Source organism: Lepidochelys kempii, chromosome 26 (assembly GCF_965140285.1).
Source record: "Lepidochelys kempii isolate rLepKem1 chromosome 26, rLepKem1.hap1, whole genome shotgun sequence".
In the NCBI taxonomy this organism is placed as follows: domain Eukaryota; kingdom Metazoa; phylum Chordata; order Testudines; family Cheloniidae; genus Lepidochelys; species Lepidochelys kempii.
In genome coordinates, this window is record NC_136405.1 from 5,941,203 (window position 1) to 5,963,747 (window position 22,545).

At 44.4% G+C, this 22,545-nt stretch overlaps 1 protein-coding gene across 1 annotated transcript in view; it reads left to right on the forward strand.

Moving 5' to 3' along the window:
* The first annotated feature begins 7,029 nt into the window (after positions 1–7,029).
* The window catches only part of PIWIL2 (piwi like RNA-mediated gene silencing 2), a 35,192-nt gene continuing 19,676 nt past the window's right edge, over positions 7,030–22,545 (forward strand). Inside the window, 14 exon segments of the mRNA XM_073325008.2 lie at positions 7,030–7,166; positions 7,168–7,420; positions 9,565–9,664; positions 9,808–9,949; positions 11,533–11,748; positions 12,841–12,951; positions 13,739–13,856; positions 14,903–15,027; positions 17,462–17,542; positions 18,655–18,768; positions 19,156–19,344; positions 19,614–19,698; positions 20,530–20,619; positions 21,596–21,736. Coding sequence (XP_073181109.2) covers positions 7,060–7,166; positions 7,168–7,420; positions 9,565–9,664; positions 9,808–9,949; positions 11,533–11,748; positions 12,841–12,951; positions 13,739–13,856; positions 14,903–15,027; positions 17,462–17,542; positions 18,655–18,768; positions 19,156–19,344; positions 19,614–19,698; positions 20,530–20,619; positions 21,596–21,736 — 1,872 coding nt within the window. The 5' untranslated portion in view covers positions 7,030–7,059.

Genomic DNA, 22,545 nt, shown 5'->3' on the forward strand with positions numbered 1-22,545 from the left:
TCATACTTTCACATTCTAGTAGAAAAGTGGGATGTATTTTTTATTTAATTAATCTTTACAATTCTTTGACGAGTCATTTTCATGTCATTGCTTAGTGATTTGGACTTCTGTTTAGCCATTTCCTTAAAGTCACTGTAAGCAACAACAAGTTGTTCAAAGCTGAAAAACTGTTTGAAAAAGATGGAAGAAAACTGAGATGTAGGGTGGCCACCCTAAAGAGTGTTGGAAAACCTCTTTCAATAGGCACACTATTCACCTTTCTCCTTTTTCTCAGCCCATTTTTTATACCACAACAGTACCATAGCAATGATACCATATGGAATTATACTAAGTTTCTACCTATCGCCAGTTAGAAATTGTCAGTACAACTGGTTATTTGCATCTAAATGTTGATTTTATGTAGATATGTAACCAAATATTTTAAAAGTATTTTAACAAGGTGACTACCTGATTTTATGTAAAAGAGTTACACACATCTTAGAAAAGGTGTTCCTTTGACTTAAGTGTGTGACTTTTATATAGTTGGGCGACTAATGCTTTTGTATTTATTGTTTTTACTTACAGGTTTGTCACTAGGCACAAAGGAATAATTGTGAATCTGTAATGCAGAGATTTTAAACACACAAGCACTTCTATTATTAAGAAATAAATCATAATTTCCTACTGGAAATGCAAAGATGTAACTGAAGGGAGGGCATGTGTTTGTATTCTCCACTTACCCCAAGCTCCCCGCAAAAAAACTTCAAAAAAGTTAACGTTGAAAAGATTAACATTTACTCCAGATACTGTCTAACTTCATATTTTTAAAGCTCTGTATCTCTCACGCATCGCTAAAAACAAGCAACCAAAACTGAATGTTGTTCTGGAAACTGGCAGTTACTGCCCGCACTTCACAACTTTCCAACACCTACTCTACTTCAACGGTCACACCGACCAAACTGCACCACACGTTCAATTTTAACTTTGCACCTATTGTGTCAGAACAGTTAGAGTATTTTTTGGTAGTTGTGTATATTGATGTACGTGGTAATAGTTGTGTTTTAATGGATTTTTATGCTTATTGAATTAAGTGGATTCTTGAGGAGGATGATGATATGGATGTTTTAGGTAGGTATTTTTCTGTGAAGTGTTTGTATTTTTGTAGAGGCGCAATATTTTGTGATGATGACTGTTTCTCAGGTATTGGTTTACAGTGAATTGTTGAAAATCTTAGATGTTTTTGCATTTGTATATTATTAGATGTACTTAGGGTGCAAAGTTGAGGTTGCCTGTTTGGTGCAATTTTATTGGTGTGAAAGTTAATTTAGGGTAGGTGTTTGGAAGCACTGAGCTTTGAATTTTAAGCTCAACAGGGATCCAGGACCTACCTGGCTACCTCAGTTCTTACCGTCATTACTAATTCCAAAATCTGGGATGAAGATGACCCAGCAGAATAAAGATATCTTCAGAGATTTTCAAAAGTTAACATTTCTTCAGCTGTTGGAGATCACTAAAACCTTATTGAGCTTTTTGAAGTGCAATAACTAAAAAACTTTTTACTTCTATTTCTGCCAGTTAAGTGTTGAACAATGACCTTTCTTAAAAGATTTACACTGGTAGTTAATTCTGTTCTGTGCTAAGGTCTTGCTAATATCACCATTTTATGATGTGTGAAATGAATTAACTAGATTTGATTATACCTACTTGATAAAAATTGGAATATTCCATGTTAAATTCATACATTTAACTTTGACTGTCATATCAACTGACTTTGCTTTCTGTAACTCTTTGTTTATTAATATATTTATTAATAGTTAAGTAATTAAATTAATAAAATGTATAAATTCAGGTGTAGTCTCAGTTCTGTCTTTGGCTAAACAAAAAAAACCATAAACTTGTGAAGAATTTTGGTATCATTAATTTTAACTTAATTATTATCTGTTTTTACCTTTTTCATGTGGGCATTGGAAGTAACTATCCTGTAATGGTGCAAGTTTCATTTTTCTCTTGCATCACACATTTTTGGGCAGACCATGGTGTGACCTTAAAATTGCCCTCCTTGAGCTTCTAAGGCGCACAAGAATGGGACTTTGTTTGGTTCCTTCACTGCTCACAAGCTTGTAGATTTCTTGAGATCTGCAGGCCCTGTTCTTCTTGAGCACATTATTTGAGACCACTGTTTCTATGATAAGATTGGCCTAAAATTGGCAAGGTCTTCTGGTTTCTGCAGCATTCCAATTCAGAATTTTTTAAAAAGTTGATTGAATCAAATATGAAATTCAATGTTACATTAATCTCTTTTCAGAAATTAACTTTTGCAGTGTACTAAATTTTTAATATGGTTCTACATGTGAGGTAGTGTGGTCTAGTGGTTTAAAGTACTGGACTGGGATTCAGGAGATCTGGTTTGTATTCCTGGCTCTGCTAATGGTCCCTGTTGGAAACAGGGCACTGAACTAGGTGGACCACTGATTTGACTCAGTATGGCAAATCCTATGTTATTCTATTGTGTTTAGCCATTGCACAAATGTCCTTCGGTAAGGAGCCCACTAGAATCTTTATTCAGAACAGGAGATGGAGGCTTAAGGCCTTGTGAAAATGGAACTGTATTCCAGGAAGTCCCCAGCCATCCTTCTGTGGGTGCCTCTTTGTCTCTCTAACAGGTGCCCCTCCTTTCCTCACCTTCACACCTATCTGCATGATCCCTGAAGTGCCATACCTTTTTTTTAGGTTCATCCTCTGTTTCTGAGTGGAGTCCAGGGCATCTGAGACCCACTTGATGCTGTAGTAGGTAGCAGCCCCAAAGACCGTCAGGCAGTGGGGAAGACCCAGCACCTCATTCCGCGTCAGAGTCCAGGTTAGGAGGTCTTTGGAGATCTCCTCAAACAATATCTCTGTGCTGCTGGCTCCGAGGTTGGGAGCTAAACCTGCCATAAAAAGGAAAGGCAAAGACAGCAGTCAGTGTGAGAATGCTGCAGCCCGTGTACCTGCAAGTGGCATTCTCATAATGATGACAAATCTCAGCACCTGTTGGCTTCAATAAGGGTTTCATCTGTTTACACCAGGAGTGAATTTGGTCCATGGACTTTATCTACATCTGCAATGGAGCCCTCAGTCAGCCCATAAATATACATCAGCTCAGGACTGATGAGGCTGCCCAATTCACACTCCATATCCTCAAGAGCTCTATATCTGTAAAAAAGGTGTAGCCATAATAAAATGATACATTCTTTAAAAATGCCAGTAGCATGGATGAAAAAGCATCTGTTTAAGGATCTGAATATTTTATGCAAAGACATTTCATGGATACTTTTAGGAAGGCTTGGGGTTTTTGTAAAGGTTTTTCAAAATCTCATATTAGTTACAATTGTACTGATGTTTACAGTGCCTATTATCATGGCATATTAAAATACAGTAGATAAAAAGAATACCCATGAAATCAGACACACTCAAATCATGGGCACTCAAATATTACCACCTGGACTATCCCACAAATATTTTGGGCCCAGTTCTGCACCACTGTGGTCAACAGGTGTTTTGCATGATTAATTAGGGGTGCAGGCAGGATAATCAAATTAGCAAGCAAACACTGAGCAGAATAAGTTACACTACAAACAGTTCCTCTTTGGTTTGACTGCAACGTTCCCCATCAGAGCAATGACAGCCCAGATATTGTGATATTGGAATAGTGCATGAAAACCTGATAGTGAAACTGATTAGGAATAGAAGTGAGACTGACCAGCCGATTTTCATTGTCCATATGAGAAAAATGCAAAAAGTGGACAAACTGTGCCGTGGTGAGAAGGAAATCAGATTGAAAAAAATGTTAGTTTTAATATTCTAAGACATTATTCTGAGCATACGAAAGGTCCTTTATTTAAAAAAAAATATTTTTAACTTGTGTCTACTTAAGTTATATTAACAGTTCAATCCTTCTTTAATTCTACTAAAACAATATGAAAGATATAGTTTGATAACATGGAACAGATGGAATCTCTCTCTGACCCCCCTCCAAATAAATTATACCGGCACACTAAAAGCAAGGATTTATACATAAATTTCTAAGGGCAAGGAGACACACAAAGGTCACCAAAAGTACTTACAGATGGAGGTAAACACATTATGCTACTAGAGTGTCCAGTACTATCAGGTGCTGAGTACCTTCAAATCCTGTCATCATCAATAGGATTTGAAGAGTCCCACGGAATCTGGCTGATAATCAGGAAAAGGCAATGCAAGACATAGTGAAAAGGAGAGATGAAAATCAATCTAGAACTCCCTTGCCTGGGAAGAGACTCACCATGTAAAGTCAAATCCAGACCTGGTGTAAGAGGGTGTAAACCAACTCTGAATTTGGCTGACGCCTAGAGCACAGGAATTACAGGACTTGATCCTCTTAATTCCACTGAATAATACAATGGGGCTGTTGCTACTTATCTCCAACTGGAGCAGGCTCAGGTCCTGAGAAGCAGGGGAGAAGTGAAGGGGCAATTTCAGAGACAGAGTGAGGCACACAGAAAGAGGGAGAAAGGAAGTATGGGGCCGGGTTTCTCAGTCAGAAGGCCCAGCAAAAACAGGGTTCAGGCTCCAGGCCCTGGAGCCATGCAGCATCGGTAAATGAGCAATTAAGAGAAATGCTCACATGGACACAATCTCAGGCTATGGCTACACTAGTGTAAAAGTAGAATGAATTATATTGAAATTATAATTCATTAAATAAATGCTACTTGAAGGGTTTGTTGATATATAGTTGTCAGGAAGAGAAACATTAAGGAGTGTGAGACAATGGGTCCTCAAACTAATTAACTTAGAGTTCCTACTGAGCTAGGAGATTGGTAAATGTTAATATGCAAATAAGATATGCATGTATATTTGTCAGTTTCTGCTTCCTTTTGTCTCTTATGTTAAATTGCCTTTGGCTTGTCTGTATAAATAAGTTAGCTTGAGCTTTTGCAGGGACTCACATATCTGGGTGCATTGGCAAAGCGCTTTGCTAATAAACAGAGTGGTCTGACAATTTATGTGAGTCCTGAAACTGACTCTGACACTAGAGAGCTTACAAGTGCTGCCAGTGTAGCCACTCCAAGCGATGGAAAGGAACTCTCCCATTGACTTAATTAATATACCTTGTGGGTTGCTGTCTGTGGTGCTGAATGCAGCTCCCGAGGGCCCAGCGGCGACAGAAAGGGATCAACCCCACAGCAAACGCATTGCCCCCTCTCCCAGGAGTGACTCCGCATCTGAAACCCCTTACTCCCCACCCCCATCCCGCGCATCCTGGGGAAAAGGAGCGTTATACTCTGAGAGTCGGGCGGAGACTCACTCGCTGCAGCTTCCTCCTCTCTGGGCAAAGCACGCCAGAGGAAACAAGGGCAGAGAGAATGAGTTCTATCTGGCTGAGAAATGCCTGTAGCCCTTCCCGCTCCCTCTACTAAGCTGGTGTGACCAAACTCTGAGGACTGCTGATTTCCCTTCTGGCTCTGCAGTATCACCTAGCCTAAGAGCCCCTGCCATGGACCAGAACTCCATTGTGTTAGGAGTTCTCAAACTGGGGGTCATGACATGAGCTGTCAGCCTCTACCCCAAACCTCACTTCATTTATAATAGTGCTAAATATATAAAAGTGTTTTTAATTTATGGGGGGGGGGCGCTGCACTCAGAGGCTTGCTGTGTGAAAGAGGTCACCAGTACAAAAGTCTAAGAACCACTGCCTAGGCTCTGTATAAACACTGAACAAAAACAAGGTCCCTGACCCAAATAGTTTACTAGCTAAGTAAATAGATCACCCTGGGCAAGTTGCTTCACTCTGCCTCAATTTCCTCATTTGGTAATAATGACTAGCACGCAAAGGGGTTGTGAGGTTTAATTGATTAATGTTTTATAGCACACCGAAATCTTGGGATAGTTGCAATTTTTCAATCTTTTCAATGAAAAGGGGCCTTTTTAAATGACATGTTTGTAGAATTGTAATTTTTTTTTAATTTAAAAACCAAGACTGGAAAAGCCAAATTTTTATTTCCATTTTTTTTTTGGGGGGGGCGGCTTTTATCGTCTCTCCTTTGCCCCACTCTATCCGCAGGAAAAGGAGGTAGCTACTTGCATTACATTCTAAATTTGGTTGTTTTTCATTGAAATTTAACAATTAGAGGCGCCTCTCTCCCAGGATAAACACAGAATGCCACGTGGGGATGAACAGCGCATGGGCTTCACCATTCACTATGTGGGGGTGATACTGCTATATCCCCTGCGCTGCCTTTGCTCTCCCCCCCCCTTCCCCTCAAGTTTGGTAGCTCCCAGGCAAGGTCTGTGACATGGGCGGGCCCCGGGGGGGATAGTCTCCAATGGGAGGGTGGAGCTGAGTGACAGACGGCGGCGTGGCCCAATGGAGGGCAGCCGTGGAGCCGGGCGACAGGGCGAGGCGCTGAGGCTTGGCCGTGAGCGCGCGAAAGGGGAGGATCGCGCCCGGCCCGGTGAGGGCAGCCCCTAGCGCCGGGGGCAGGACGCCGGGCGAGGCTGGGAAAGGGGGCAGCGGGCCCCTGGGTCCCGGAAAGGGCCGAGATCCCCCCCCCCGCCTCCTCCTCGAGAGGGGGAGCCTGGGACAGGTTGGACCCCCCCGGGGGGGGGCGGCGGGTTGGACCCCCCGGAGGGGCGGGGGAGGCGGCGGGTTGGACCCCCCCGGGGGGGGCGGCGGGTTGGACCCCCCCGGGGGGGGGCGGCGGGTTGGACCCCCCGGAGGGGCGGGGGAGGCGGCGGGTTGGACCCCCCCGGGGGGGGCGGCGGGTTGGACCCCCCGGAGGGGCGGGGGAGGCGGCGGGTTGGGCCCCCCCGGGGGGGCGGCGGGTTGGACCCCCGGAGGGGCGGGGGAGGCGGCGGGTTGGAGCCCCCCGGGGGGGGCGGCGGGTTGGAGCCCCCCGGGGGGGGCGGCGGGTTGGAGCCCCGGAGGGGCGGGGGAGGCGGCGGGTTGGACCCCCCAGGGGGGCGGCGGGTTGGACCCCCGGAGGGGTGGGGGAGGCGGCGGGTTGGACCCCCCCGGTGGGGCGGCGGGTTGGACCCGGGCAGGGGGGCACTGGCGTTACAGCAATGGGCACTGTACCTGGAGGTTGGCCCTGGAGGGGGGTCGCCCCCGAGCTGCCACCCTGGATGCTAGGCAGGGGGCTGCACCCAGGTCCCTGGCCTGTTGGTGACCCCACCCACCCCCTCGTGCCTGCCTCCGTGCCACACGTGTTTTCTCTCGGGCAGCCTCGCCATGGATCCCTGGAGGCCCCCTTTCCAGGGCGCTGCCCCCTTTCGCAAGCCCTGTGGGGCCCGCATGCCTGGGCCTCAGCTGCAGCTGCCTCAGCCTGAGCATCTGGTCCGTGGCAGGGCAGCATCCGTCCCACCTGCCAGCAGGATGCAGAGGGTGCCGGAGGAGCCACGGCAGCCAGCAGGCCTGGTACAGCAGGTAAACGTTCCAGTGGGGCCCCATCGCTGTCGAAGTCGTATGTCTCGCTAGGGAGCATCTTGCCTATTCACTTCTGTATTTGTATTGCAGTACTGCCTAGAAGTCCCAGTCACGGCCCCATTGTGCTGGGTGATGCACAGACTGGCTGAGCCGGGGAGTGACTGCCATTCCCATAACTGACCGGTTAGATGGAAGGAGATATTTATCTCTCTTGGGATATGTTTGTTAGAAAGTGTCATTTCCAGCTTGAATAGACAAACTTTCCCTAGCTCTAATCCAGCTGGCATACTACTGGTTAGCCCTGCCCCGAGTACAGCCCCACCCGAGATCCTCGTTATGTACTTGGGTGGCTAGTCCCTCATGCTGATCCAGCTATGCTTCTATTTTTAGCATGCTAGCTTGATCAGAGCTAGCACAGGTGATGTCTGCTTGAGCTGGAAAATACACCTTCCAGCTCCAATGTAGACATAGTCTTAATTTGTTTACTCTGTGTTGGCCAGCACTTTGCAAAGGGTCAGTTTCCCTTTCCTCTGTATAGATAGTCAGTTTCTCTTACTGTGGTTGTGAGTTATTCTCGCCGCAACAAGCGGGAGGAAAACCAATTTTTAAAATTACAAAAGTTGTAATAAGTGTATGGGGGGCTTGGGCTGGTGCAAGGTGTGGAACTATCTTTAACTTATTTTAAATTGATTAGATCTTGCTGCCTTGCCTCTCAAAGTTCCCTCCCCTATCAAATATTTAATTTCATTTAATTGCTGTGGGTCATTTCAACACTAATCTAAAATGTCTTATTTGCAATGAGACCTCTTGGACAGGATTGGAAGAAGCAAGTTTTGCTTCATTCCTTAAAGCAGTGGCTCTCAACTGTGGTCCACCACTTGTTCAGGGAAAGCCCCTGGAGCGCCGGGCCAGTTTGTTTTCCTGCCGCTTCCGCAGGTTCAGCTGATTGCCGGCTGCGGTTCACCGCTCCAGGCCAATGGGGGCTGCAGGAAGGGCAGCCAGCACATCCCTCGGCCCGCGCTGCTTCCCACAGCCCCCATTGGCTGGGCACAGCAAACCGCGGCCAGTGGGAGCCGCTATCGGCCTAACCTGCGGATGCGGTAGGTAAATAAACCAGTGCGCCGGGGCTTTCCCTGAACAAGCCATGGACCACAGTTGAGAACCACTGCCTTAAAGAGAGCTATATAAATGAGCTCACTCATTTTACTCACTTCTCCCTTCAAAATTATAGCTTCTTCCCATCAAGGTAGTCTTTAAGAAGTGTAGCAAAATCTGACTTTTGATCTTTTTAATTCTTAATATAACAACGTCTAAGTAACTAAATCAGAGACTTGCTATGACAACTGTATTTCTAGACACTGAGCTCTCCAGGGCAGACTGTCTCTGCTTAGGTGTCTACGGATCCGTGATAGCATTCTAATTGCTTAGAAAATAATAGCAGTGAATGTGTTTGTTCTAGCTAAGGATAGTATGTTGACATTAACCTAAACAAGTGCAACTGAATAGCAGTTCTTATCACTGTGTCTGATGATGTTGACTAGTGGAATAAACTGAATATGCTCTTTGCAGCATGGACCATGTCTGAGCATTCGTTCTGTTGCTCTTAAGAGGCCTGGACATGTTTCCTCGTTTACTTTTTTGTAGGGGCTCTGTTGAACCTACAGCCAACTTCCTAGAATGCTACCTGTTAAGGTGTGGAACAAAAACTTATGACTTTATTATAGGATAAGAACGTCACCGGTAATTCAACTGCTTTTGTAATAATTTTAAATTAAAAAGGTTTAGCTTTAGAATTAATTGCTGCTTCGCAGTTGTGAGTGTGTAACTGGAGGTCTGTAGCCTACAAACCTCTGCAGGGAGACCTTACAGCTGCAGCAAGTGGATATTTTTTGGGGAAAAGCTAAGAAAACTCTGCTTTTGGTCTGCTTGGGTTGCATGCAAACACTGCTGTCAAATAAGCTGCTCCCTTAAGATTTCCCGAGAGAGGTTTTCCTTACTTTGTAGTTATGCTTCAGTACCTAAGAGAGAGTTTCTTGCATGATATGTACCTTGGAAGTACAGCTAATCCATTGAGATTGTTCCTTTAGGTCTTAATGAGGCTTCTCTGTCCATTCTTTAAAGCTTTATCCTTTGGCTTTCTGCAGGAGCCTCTGGCATCTGTCATGACTCTGCCTTCCATGTTCCAAGGACTTGGTTTTGAGACCATCCCGAGACCTGCCTTGGGACGGGCAGTTCAGCCTTTGGGTAAGTTATCCCAGCCTTGTATAAGTTTCTGTTCTCTTCCAGCAAAGGCTGTTGTGTGGTGTAGTATTTAAACGGGGAAAGAAACCTCTTTCATATCTTGGGAGGTTTCTTCAGGCATGTTTTGAATCTATCCCTTCATTCAGGTCGAGGCATCTTGGGCAAGGGCATGGGTGGTATGGAGGCCAACCCTAAAGCAGTCATGCCAGTGCAGCCCACCTTTCCATCACCAAATGTCATGCCAGCTGGGTACAGCAAAGGGGAGAGGATGCCGCTTTTTCCTGGCAGGTGAGTAAAATATTTGCTTGAGCTGAACTCTTGGTTCAGAAAGAACTGTGTATGTGCTACTTAGTCAGCAATAGCTTTCATATACCAGTGAACTAGGCTTGTACACTGCACATGTGCAGTGTATGTAACAGACATTGGAGATGGCTTACTAGACTAAACAGCAGGCTTGATCTACTAGTGCTCCTCAGCAGCACAGGCTTGAAATGCAGCAGGGCTGATTGAATCTTTTATTCTGCCAAGGCAGGTTGGTTGAGTGTGCTGCCATTTGCTATGTGCAGGTCTTTTGAATGAGATTGAAAACAAGGTCCATCTGCTCTATATGGGTGGTAAACATGGTGCAGTGGTTTTTTGTGTGAGTTGAAAAGTCCTTTGATGTCCTTGGCCAGAGTTCCCTCTCTTGTGGTGTTTGATTGCAGGCCTGCATGCCAGAGGTGGCTGCATTTCAGTGATAAACCAATTAATGCTTGTAGGTCAACTGGGGGATGAAAATGCTCTAGAAATGAGGTTTATTAGTATTAACACAACTCAGAGGGATGATCTTCGTCTCTCAGGGAGATCAGTACAGTAATTGCATTCAACATTGCCAGTCTGGAGGATTGTATGCAGCAGTTGGTATTGGTTGGGCTGGCTGATGAAAGAGCTTCATTCTAGTTTTCTGTGTCATTCTGCTGTAGAGTGTGTGTAGAAAGAGGATTGAGGTAGAGTGCCATGAGACAGATTGTCAAGATGTGTGTGGCTCCTGCACTGCAAGCATGCCTGCTAGTAAACTTCCTCACGCTCTTTGTAAAGGGTCTGGGCTGCTGTTCTGTCCCAAGGTGAACTAGGGTAGATATAGGAAGCAATTGTACTGATGAAAAATCAAATATACAATCCATGCGGAGGAGCAAAATGGAGATTATGGGTTGTGCTAAGAGCAAACAAACAAACCTCTGTTTTCAATCACATTTCAAAGAAAGTGGGTGAAGAACTTACTTAAAACTAGACTGGATAGAGTTTTGGGAGAATGGACTGTATCTTTACTACAGGCATAGCACAATGGCGCCTCATGCACTTAAGCACTACTGTAATACAAATGATAAATAAGAAGAATGTACCATAGGGAATTGTCTTGTACTGGCTTGTGGGGAAGGCTGAGATGGAACGTTAACAGCTCTCTTCCATCTACAATATCCATGTCTCTCCTAAAACTCCCTGGGCAAGAGTCAGGTATCACTGGCGTGCTACTTTTGTAGGGTTTGGGCTCTGGAACAGGGATACCAAGGAGCCCTCTGGGTGCAAGAAGTCATAGCTGTACCATTTGGTGAAGGACAAATCTGCAGAAAGAAGAAATGCCCTCTGGCTAAAGATGCACAGGTGTGTCAAGTTTGGCCGCAGTCTGAGTCTTGTCAGGCTTGGATCTTGGTCTTAGGCTTAAATAAGCTTCAGCCTCAAAACCAGAGGAGCGGAATAAAGACAGACCAAAACCTGTTTTAAACATTATTTGACTGATGTGAATGCAGGTTATGTAATGTATAATGGGGGTGCAAACTTAAAGTTGGGGAAGGGTTAACATTTTTACTTTTCTTTCTTGAATATGGATTCAGAATTCTTGGCCGTGGGCAAATGGAAGCTCCACCTGTCCCTCTTGGAAGAATGGCTGTGTCACTCGGCAGGGTGTTGTGCAAAGTTCCTACAGACTTGACTTCCCTGCACACAGGTGTGCTTCAGCCTCAGCTCTTGCAGCCACTGCTGTCACCCCTCAGGTTTGCATCCCAGCCAGAAAGTCCTCTTCCCATCCTTGTTGAACAGATGGAGAGAAAGTAAGTGAGAGATGGATGTGGTGAGTTGCACACTTATTTCTAAACGTCTCTTAGATCAACTAGTAGGTACATAGATGCTGTAGCCATTTATGCTGTAGAAACCCCTAAGGAAAATCCTCTGTTCAGTGATGTGGCTTGGCGCCTGGTGGACTCATTGCTGCAGACTCTCATCTTTTCATGTACTCTGTGTGTGTGTGTGAGATTATATTCCTACTGTATTTTCCACTCCATGCATCTGATGAAGTGGGTTTTAGCCCACGAAAGCTGGTGCCCAAATAAAATTGTTAGTCTCTAAGGTGCCACAAGTACTCCTCGTTGTTTTTACAATATCTAGGTAACCTTTCTCTGAAACTGGCTCATGAAAAATGCTGACAGTGGCGGCGTGTGTAGCTTTGTGCAGCTGCTTCCCACTGGTAGCTGCTGTCTTACACTCTAACTTGCTAATTGTAGAGCAGGGGGAGCCATTTTTGAATATATTCTAAGATAGACTGGGCACCTGGCTACCTGACTTAGTTTAGGACTAGTAACATGGATCATGCTGCGGGGGAAGGGTTGGGAACAATACAAGTGACCTTCAGGAAGACCCTTCCAGACCAAACAATCCAGATTCTAAACAGACTTCACACAATGTGAATCTACAGTATTGCAAAGCTGAGCCAACTCTACTGGGATAGGATATTGCTACAACTTGTCTCTCTTAAAACTAATATTTTTTTAAACAGGCATTGTGATAAGAACACTCAGTCACTGAACAAACTTTGGTAGGTCACTTAACCTCTTCTTTTTTCATAGTTTACGCATCTGAAAAATGGATACCATATTTCCTGCCTTTCAGTGGGTGTTGGGAGTTGAAGAATGTTTGCAAAGTGCTTTGAGATGCACATGTGGAAAGTATTAATGAGATGTTCTCAGCACATACTAATTGTTGCACAGGTGCACAGTACAGAAGAGGTCTAGGGGTGGTGTTGACGCATTCAGATTTTTTTTTTTCTCAGATCCTCAGCCAGTGCTGGCATCCTGTGCTGCCTCTTTGCATTAATCTAGACAAAATTATTATATGCCTTTGTCTTCCTTCCCTTCATATCTTTACAGAGAACCGGTAGTGAAGCAAGGATCTAAAGGAACTCCGTTCCCCTTGGGATTGAACCTGATTAAAATACACTGCAAAAATGAAGCCGTTTACCAGTACCATGTGACTTTCAGGTAGCGACACCTTGCACACTTGAACATCTATCTCAATTATAGTAAGGTTTGTAGAGGTATAGAAGCTAGTGAAATTAGCAGTGGAACTCATATGACTTCTGTGAACTTGCCCCTCTGAATGATTTTCAAGTGATTCCCATGGAGATTTGGATGACAGAGTGCCCAGGGAAAATATCCTTAATTTAAATTGATTTCACAATTCCTGAAATTAAGCGTTGGGGAACATCCTATCCTTTGAGTATCTGGATTTAATTAGAGGAATGTTATGGTAACAATTCTTCCAGAATCCTTCTGGTGGTCACAACTATCCTGGAGATGTAACACAATACAAATCCGTTCTCTTGGCATAAGGCATTAATACTGTACCACGAGCATTAATAATTACTCTGGAATAGCCACTAGATGGGGCAACAGTCACAAACGTTAGGTGATGTTTTAGGTCTTCGTTGCAATAAGTTGCCCTAGCACAGGGTAAGGATTGTGGCTGTGTCAGTTGCAATAGAGTTGATTTGAACCCCTGCTTTCTTCTTGTGTGTTGATATTCATCTGCATATTGCACTGATTTGTTTTCCTCTGTTGCGGTTTTATTGGCTCGGGTTTGAGTTATGGCTGTGACAGAGTTGTAAGGTGTCATACTAAAGCTCTCTGAGAGCCTGTAGTGGACACAATAGCGTTAACTAGAATTTGAATGCATACTCATATTTTCCAAGTAAAAGGATATTGCAGACCCTATAAAACATTCTCTCTCCTCTTCTCCCCACCTTCTCCTTAACTCCCTGACCTGCAGTCCTAATGTGGAATGCAAGAGTATGCGGTTTGGGATGATGAAGGAGCATAGATCGGTGACAGGAGACGTTACGGCATTTGATGGCTCTATCCTCTACCTGCCTATCAAGTTGCCTCAAGTAAGACATGATACTGGTGCAGAAAACACACAGGCTGACTCTTGCCTGGTGCCACATGGTTTGAGCTATTGTAGGGTGCCAGAGTGTATCATTTGAGTACCTGGCTTTTTAAAAAAGTGAAAGTGAAACTTATCAGTAAAAACTGAAGGTTTTTTATCCTGTGACTGGCATATCCTAAACCAGTAATTCTTAGAGCCTGGATTAGATTTCCATAATCCATGGGATATGTGTAAAATTCTTGTGAGCACAGAAACAGCTGGTGATTTCAGATGTTTTAAATGGCTTTCCCCCACTCTCACAAGTAAAGAAAAGCACGCATTCCCCATACACTTCAGGAACTAGAAAAGGGAATAATTTGCCTCTCTAACAAGTAGAGATAAAGAAGAGAGCCTGGAGTGTGTGGCAAGGGATCATGGCTTTGGTACCATTCTGACTCCACTTAGCAGAATTGCTGCACAATTGGCAGTTTGGGGGACCCAGGACTAGAATAGACAAGGAATTTACATGTCCAAATTGGTGTACTTCAGCGGTTACATCTGGGAATTTTGCACAGCACCTGTCTGCAGTACTTATCTTTCAGGAGCACAAAACTGTCATTCACCAGCAGGCAGCGCGCACAGAGATTTGCCAATATAACTAAGTCTTGGAAGTTTCAAGACTGTATCACAAAACATATCGCTACGAGTCTACTGGGTCAGAACAAATATCTGGTTCAGCATCTTCATCTATCTCAGGAGCTGGAAGCAGGAGAAGGGAGCAGTGATTTTGCCAACAGCACTTCAGGTGGAGCGATGTGCCGAGACCAGATACTTGCATCTCCCCAAAAAAGTTTCCCCTCCTAGTGAGGATTATCTTGCATGGAGCCACTCTTGCTTGGAAGACACTGGATGCTCCTTGGTGATGCAGAGATTAATCCATTTGGATAGCAGGAAGGACCTGCTGTAGCAAAATCTCAGCTACAAGGTGGCTCCAAAGGGGTTTTCTAGTTAATGGTCTGAGTAATTTCACTTCTTGCTGCTGCTAAGATGTCTTCGTCTCTGTACTAGACTGTTGATCTGATATGTCAGAGAAAGACAGATGGAGCTGACATCACCATAAAGCTTCAGATGACCAAAATCCTAGAGCCCAGCTCGGACCTGTGCATTCCGTTTTACAATGTGGTCTTCAGGAGGTAAGGGAAAAGTTGAGGCTGGTGACTTGGCATGATGCTTAACCATTGACTTAAATGCAAGGCTACCAGCCATTTGACAGGACATCCCAGGCGTGTAATGGCTATGCTTTACTGGAGACTTGGGTTGCCTTTATTCAGTCTCTTGCTTTTGGGATTCGCTCAAGCTTCTAAACGGTTGCACATCTGACAGACTGAAGGGATGATGTTTGCCTCAGGCTGTACAGTGCTTCATTCCTGGTCTGAAGGTTGATGCCTGAGAAAAGCGAGGTGGTGGTGGTAGGGGGGTGTAGGGGGGATTGTGGTGTGGAGTATAAAGGGAGAGGGAGTTCTTCAAAAAACATAAGGAGAAGAAGTTTGAATCTTCCAAAGCTAGATAAGGAACTGAGGAAGGAACCTACTACCCATATACCAACACCCTATTACTACAGGGTAATTTTTGCAGACACCTGCATCCTAATCTAAAATCTATCTGCTTATTCTGAACCACGTTCAGTGACCTCATCAGCTATTTAAGCACTGATCTCAGACTAACCATCTGCCTTGCCTTCTGATTATGAATGCCAGAATCTCTTGCAAGGATTCAAACAATACTTTGTATGTGTAGTCTGGGACATCAGAAGTTTCAGTCCTGTCTCAAACAATCAAGGAGAGTCTTGTTTGTCTTGTCTTAGAACATCTATTTTTTTTGTATTGTGCTGTTTCACTCACTAGAGTCCCATTTCCTTGGCATGGTGTTTATAGTTCATTTAGGCAGATTGAACCTGTGAGCAATTTTTTTTTTCTTTTGCTCTTCTCCTTTTTTTGCTTTGTTTTAAGGAACACTCAGTTCTTTATTTGGCAAGATTTCTCTAATCCTAATCCTGCGCTATGGTCATGAATGAAAGTTATGTCACTGACTTCACTGGATGCAAGATCAAAACCAATGGAGGGCTGGAGAAATTAACTGTTAAACCCAGGGACAACCATTTTATTTCCTTGCACACAGGGGATGAGTGATGGGAGAGAAGCACCAGGAACCATATTTTGGTTCTTCAGAGAAACTGAATGAATCTGTTTTTGTCCAATTACTTTATTTTTTTCTTCCATGTTGAAGTTGCACATGGTTGGTTTGTTTGTTTTTTGTTTTTCAGGAGGTTCTATTTGTATTCTCCAATTTTCTTTGAGTTTTCCAATCTCCTTAAAATGAGTAAAATGGGCATTGGTAATTTATGTTAATTTAAGAAATTTTTTTTTTGGAGGCAGGGGGCAGGAAAGCTGTAAAGCCTAATGACTAAAATGCTCTCATGAATGCTTACAAAAAATGTCAATTAAGCCATTGTTTTGGATTTAAAATTTTAAACCTTTCCCCTCCAGTGTGTTTGTAACACAGACATTGCCCCATTGGGCTAGTGCATGAGAATCTGAAAGTGAAGCCAGCTAATCTGTTTTCATTGCCCTGGTTGAGAGAGATGCAAAAGTGAACAGTAGTTTGTTGGTGAAATGTTGATTAGATTTTGAAATTATTTCAGTTTGAGTAATCTCAGGTGGAGGTAGAAACACAAATGTACAGATTAATCTGATAATGGTTAACCAAATGAATACAATAACTTAAAAGGTTAGTTTCTTCATACATAAGGTATTCTAAAAGGGGACCTGCAAAGGGAGGGGCAATGTGTTTTGGGGCGTTATTGGGAAGAAACATTTGCTTGCTTTCTGATAAAGGCCTGGAGGATTTTTTGTTTGTTTTTTTTTCCCAGAAAACTTTTTATATTGGAAACTCAGGCCTTGTCTGCAATGTCCTTACTGGAAAATTCTGTGGTTAACTAGAGAACTCATAGGATTATGATACTCCAGGAACCAAGAGACCAGAACCTGAGCAATGGAGAGCAAGAGAGACTTGATTTTTATTCTCTGTTTTAAATGTTTTTGTTGTTGTTTACACCAATTTAACTCGAACACTGACAAACTTGTGGGAGAAAAGAATTGTTTTGAAAGATTCAGCAACACCCCTTTCCTCCATGCCCTCAACTGAGGTCTTAGAAGGCTCCCTCTCCAGTTCTTTAGTCCTTCAACAAAAACAGGGGAGGTGACATTCCTAATATATGAAGGTAAAAGAATAGGCAAGGAGAAAAAATTTAAAAACCAAGCCAAAACCTGCTTCAGGTGTCTTGCCTCAAAGCAAAAGGGCGCATACATATGCCTTTTCCTTGGCAGACGGTCCATTACTTTTTTCTTTTTAATGCACATAGGAGCCCAATCCTGCAAAATGGAGTTTTCTCCATTCATATTGACTCCATTGTGTGTTGAGGATACTAAGCACCTCACAGGATGAGACCCTTAATGACTGTTCTATGGTGTCTTCCTAAGGGTAAAAGCTATGCAGTGCAGTTTTATTGGCTACATTTATCTATCCCCATCCCCAGAATCCTGTAATTATCCTAGTTTTCTATTCTAGGGTGATGAGGATTTTAGATATGAAACTTGTTGGGAGAAATTTCTACGATCCCACCAGTCCTACAATGCTGCAGCAGTATAGGTTAGTACTGTTATTTGTCTCCTATTGCCATGGTACCCATGCACCTTTCAATGCTTAGAGTGAATAAGAGTGAGAAGAGCCTGTCCCTTCAGTAAGTTAGTCTAACAAGCTGCAGGATGTGTGCAAATGTTAAACATTCTAAAGGCCTGATTTGCAGAGGTCAAGGGCTGCTGGCAGAAATGGGTTCTGTAGGTGAGGACTATTGATTGAGAACACCCTCCCAACTGACCTGGGGGGAGGGGAACTCCAGGAACTGACTTTGGAAATGTCCCAGGAGAACATATGGGACTGGACAAAATGAGGGGATCTCTCAGCTACTAGCTCCTGAACCATTCACAGATTATTGTTCGCACTGCGGTAGTACACAGAGGCGTCAGTCTGGACTGGGGCCCTATTGTGATGGTGTTCTGGATGTTGTACAGGTTTAGAGGCAGATATAGTCCGTGCCCGTAAGTTTACAGTCTGTCCAGGCAAAAGGAAGACAACAAACAAAGTGGATAGGGTGGTGGTTGGCTCACATTCTGTTTCCCACCTTCATGGCTTCTTGTGAGCAAAAGGCACGTCCCACGGCGGTCATGTCATGAAAAATCCTTCATTAATCTCCATCCTCATTCAGTGTGAGTAACCCAGGATAACAGTATCTGTCCTGTCCCTGACTAGTGGCTAAACCACTTACAGAGGTTTGAGTCTGCTACTGCCTCTGAGCTTATGCTTTTGGATCCTGAAGTCCCAGGTTCAGTCCTTCCAAACAAACCTAACCAGGCTCCACACTTGCGTTATTATTGTATTGGTAGGCTTATCACCATTGTATTTGAGCACCTCAGGTCTAGAAACTCAGACCTTTACAGCAAGGCCTTTGTCACATATGTTTTCTGAATGCTGAGGTTCCTATCTAGTCATTGTTACCTGAAAAAACCTGCTTATTTTTTTGTATGCAGTTCAGAGATTTTAGCTGAAATTCTAGCTGCTGGCTAGGTTAAATGTATTCCCTGTGCCATGCTTGCCTTGTGTTCACTGTACATCGGTAGAACAGCTCTTAGTTCATATGCCGAAGTTCCCTATGACTTTTTTGGATGAGCATGCTGATTTGCATGCAATCTGTTTTTCCAAAGGTTGCAGATATGGCCAGGTTACTCAGCCAGTATCCGGAGGACGGATGGAGGTCTCTTCCTGTTGGCAGATGTCTCCCACAAGGTTATCCGGAATGATTCTGTCCTGGATGTAATGTGAGTAAGAGAAGAGAAATCAGAATTAAACATCTAGTGGTCTCAGAAAACAATGGTGGTGCATGCAAAGAACTGCTGTTTCAGTAAGTATGCCTTTGGGAGTAGTTCTCTGAAAGGGGGAGTGAGATGATCACCTAGCATTGTCCTCTGAACCTCTCACAAGGTTAGTTTCAGTCAAGTGCAATTGAGTTGGGAGTTTAAGCACTGTTACTGTGCATCTTCTGTTTCATTACAGAGCAGTTAAACAGCACAGGTAGTGCAAGCTTCCCCCACGCTGTCTTGTTAGGGCAAATCATCCATGGCCTAGAGAATATTATTGTAGTGGTTCTTCCTTGTATAAGGAGGTGGTTGAAATCTGAGAGCTTTTACCCATCCTTCTCCACAAAGGCATGCAATCTACCAGCAGAGCGCAGAGAACTTTCAGGATGAGTGCACCAAGCAGCTAATTGGCAATATCGTCATTACCCGCTATAATAATCACACTTACCGTGTTGATGACATTGACTGGAACAAGACTCCGAAGGACAGTTTCACCATGTCTGATGGGAAGGAGATCACCTTCATAGACTATTACAGGTAGACGCTTCTGTATTTGCCACAACGGAGGGTGGTGTTGTGGGAAGAAAGAATCTGATTGGTAGGCAACATTGAACAGCAAGCCCCAGTTTGTGTGCCATTCTGGAGCGTCGCCTTACTTTAACTTTTAATGAAGATGTAGTCTGACCCTTCAGTTTTCATCTCTAGCTCTGTTATGACAGAGCCTCTTCTGCAGTCTGGGAGCTGAGCTTGTTGTTCTGGTACCAAGAAAGTGCTTCTTTAAAATTGTTCCCCAACTCCTTTTCCAGCAAAAATTATGGTATAACAGTCAGGGAGCTGGACCAGCCGCTGCTGATTCACAGACCCAATGAAAGGCAGACTTCCCAAGGGAAGGTGAGTTGTTTTTGCAGCCGGAAAGTCCTAGTAGTGGAATTTCAGCCCCAGATTCCCAGTGATAGGCTGGCAGCCTTGGATTATGAAGGGGTCTACTCACAGGCAGTGGCCTCCCTTTCATGCCCATGTGCCACAATCCTGCCATAGAGGGGACCACTTCTAGGAGTCAGAGGAGTTCAATCCCGTGTCCTATTCAGTCTTTGACCTCTCTGCTGAGGCAAGTTAGTGCTGAATGTGGTGGCCCCTTAGGCAAAGACTACCCCACCCAAGTCCTCCCATCAAACCACACAAACAGTTATTTGATAAGGCAGCTTCACTCACTGTACTGAAAATTATATCTCATTACCAGTCCTCTCAGCCATCCAGGTCTCCTTCTGCAATTGTTCTGTGGCTTCTTTTAACTCTTCTGGTGTCAAGGGTTGGTTCTGCTTGATGTATGCCCTTATTATAGTTGGAAGTGAATTGTTTTGCGGCTCTACAAAGTCCTAAGCCTCAGAGTGTTCACTGACCTGCTGTTAGTTGGGAAGGAACCAATGAGGGCAGGCAGAGTATGTCCAAACTCTGCTCCACATGCAGTCTTCTGAGCCCCATCGAAGGCAACTGGGATATCAGCAGTGGCAGAAATAGTCCCTTACGGTTCCTGGGAACTAAACCTGGGAGACACTTGATTCCATTCTCTCTCTCTTTTTCCGGCAGTACCAGCTCCCCCTTTTTTGCTTACCCCAGCAGTAGCCAGGGCTGGTAGTATTTTTCTTGTGCACGATATGGCTGGGAGCAACCAACTAGGCAGTATGTGTATGTTAATGTGTACTGGCTCCCCTTTCCCTTCAGCTTCAGAGGGGTGAGATTCTGCTGCTGCCAGAGCTCTCCTACATGACCGGGATCCCTGAGAAGATGAAGAAGGACTTCAGAGCCATGAAGGTTGGAGCTTTGCTGCAGCAGGGCAGGTCGTCAGCCGCCACAAGCAGACATTTCTCGTTGCTTATGTCCTCTTCTCCCTCTCCCAAGACTTGCAAACTAGCACCCAGTTGGTGGTTTATCAAAGTGGGTCTAGAAGCCAATTTGTACTGGATCTAATTACTCTAAGCACCTCTAATGTAATAACATTCATATTGATTTCTATCCACCCTGCTCTCTTTCCTGTCATAGGAGATACAGTGCACTGGGTTGTCTGCATGGGCAGTTCTGAAGATTAAACTCTGCACAGCCATTGGCTTGGTCTTTTCAAACCTAGTCTCCCTCTAGTGTTCTGCCGTAGCCCAAATTTAGAGATCTTAGGGCTCAGTGTTTGGTCAGGCCTTTGCAGGATTATGGGTTTATTTCAACGGGGGAGATGGGAGTTGTTATGGAGCTGGGGAGTGGGTATGGGTTCGCTAGAAGACTTGGGGGGCGGGGGTTGAGCTGTACAAGAGCGAGAACGTGGGATGGAAGTCAGAGGAGCTTGCAATGTCTAATAATTGCCTATAAACGTAAGGCACCTAGGTGCTTGGTAACGCTATTATAAACATCTAAGCAAATCCTCCAGATGAAGTGTAACGTGGCTCCAGATAAATGGGATTCAGTATCACTGTCCTTCCACCTTTGCTGTAAGGGGTTACCTGGGAACAACTGGACCAAAACTTGCACTTTGCCACACTCTGATCCTCGTAGCGTGTGACTTATTCATAAGCACACAGCTTTGTTATACCCCTGTCCGCCTTGTCCGTGCTTCTACAGCGCGCTGCTGCGTGTTTGATGGCTTATGGACCTGCAGCTGGGTTCCCTTGTGCCAGCGGAATAATGTGACCTCACCCTGAAAATGGTTGCCTGCACGAGGCCCGGTATCGAGACGCTTCCACCTCAGGGTAGGGACATTCTCCAAGGTGACTTCTTTTGTCCCCTCACCCATCCTCTCTAGGACCTAACCCATCAGATTAATCTGAGTCCCAAGCAGCACCACGCATCCCTGAGTAATCTCCTGCACAGGATTGAGGAGAATGAAGCTGCCAGCAAGGAAATGTCACGGTGGGGACTATGTTTGGACAAGGACGTGTATAAGGTATTTCCCATCGTACATGAGTATTGTCTAGTGCTTGGAGCAAGGGACTGGATAACAGGGCTCTTCCATTCTATTACAGATTCTGCCACTGGCTTGCTATGGCCTGGGATGAGTCACTTAACCTTGCTGTCTCAGTTTTCCCATCTATAAAATGGTGATAATACTTCATAAGGGTGAGGGGGTTTAATGTGTTTGATACCATGCTTTTATAAGCACTCTGAGAGGTACTATTGAAATGCAGAGTATTGTCACCCGTTGGGATTCTTTAAGGGAAGTGGTTAGTTCCTGCATCCTAATGCTGTAAGACTATGTAATATCTTTCTTCCTCTTCAGTGCAAACCCTGCAGATCTTATCCATCTGTAATAGTGACTTAGTAAGAGCATGTGTGAACTCCATAGAGAACAAGACCAGAAGCAGGTTTTGAATGGTGGGGATGTGGCATATCCTCTTGTACACGTGTACCACACTGCCAAGAGGACAATATGGCATTTGGTCACCACACTGCCATCTCCTATGCCCAAAACAAACAATTGTCTGGCTTCCTGGTGCAACCACTGGAAATCTGCCAATTAGCTAACTATAGAATGTCAAAAGGGAAAAGGAGGACTTGTGGAACCTTAGAGACTAACCAATTTATTTGAGCATAAGCTTTCGTGAGCTACAGCTCACTTCATCGGATGCATACTGTGGAAAGTACAGAAGACGTTTTTATACACGCAAACCATGAAAAAATGGGTGTTTATCACTACAAAAGGTTTTCTCTGCCCTCACCCCACTCTCCTGCTGGTAATAGCTTATGTAAAGTGAT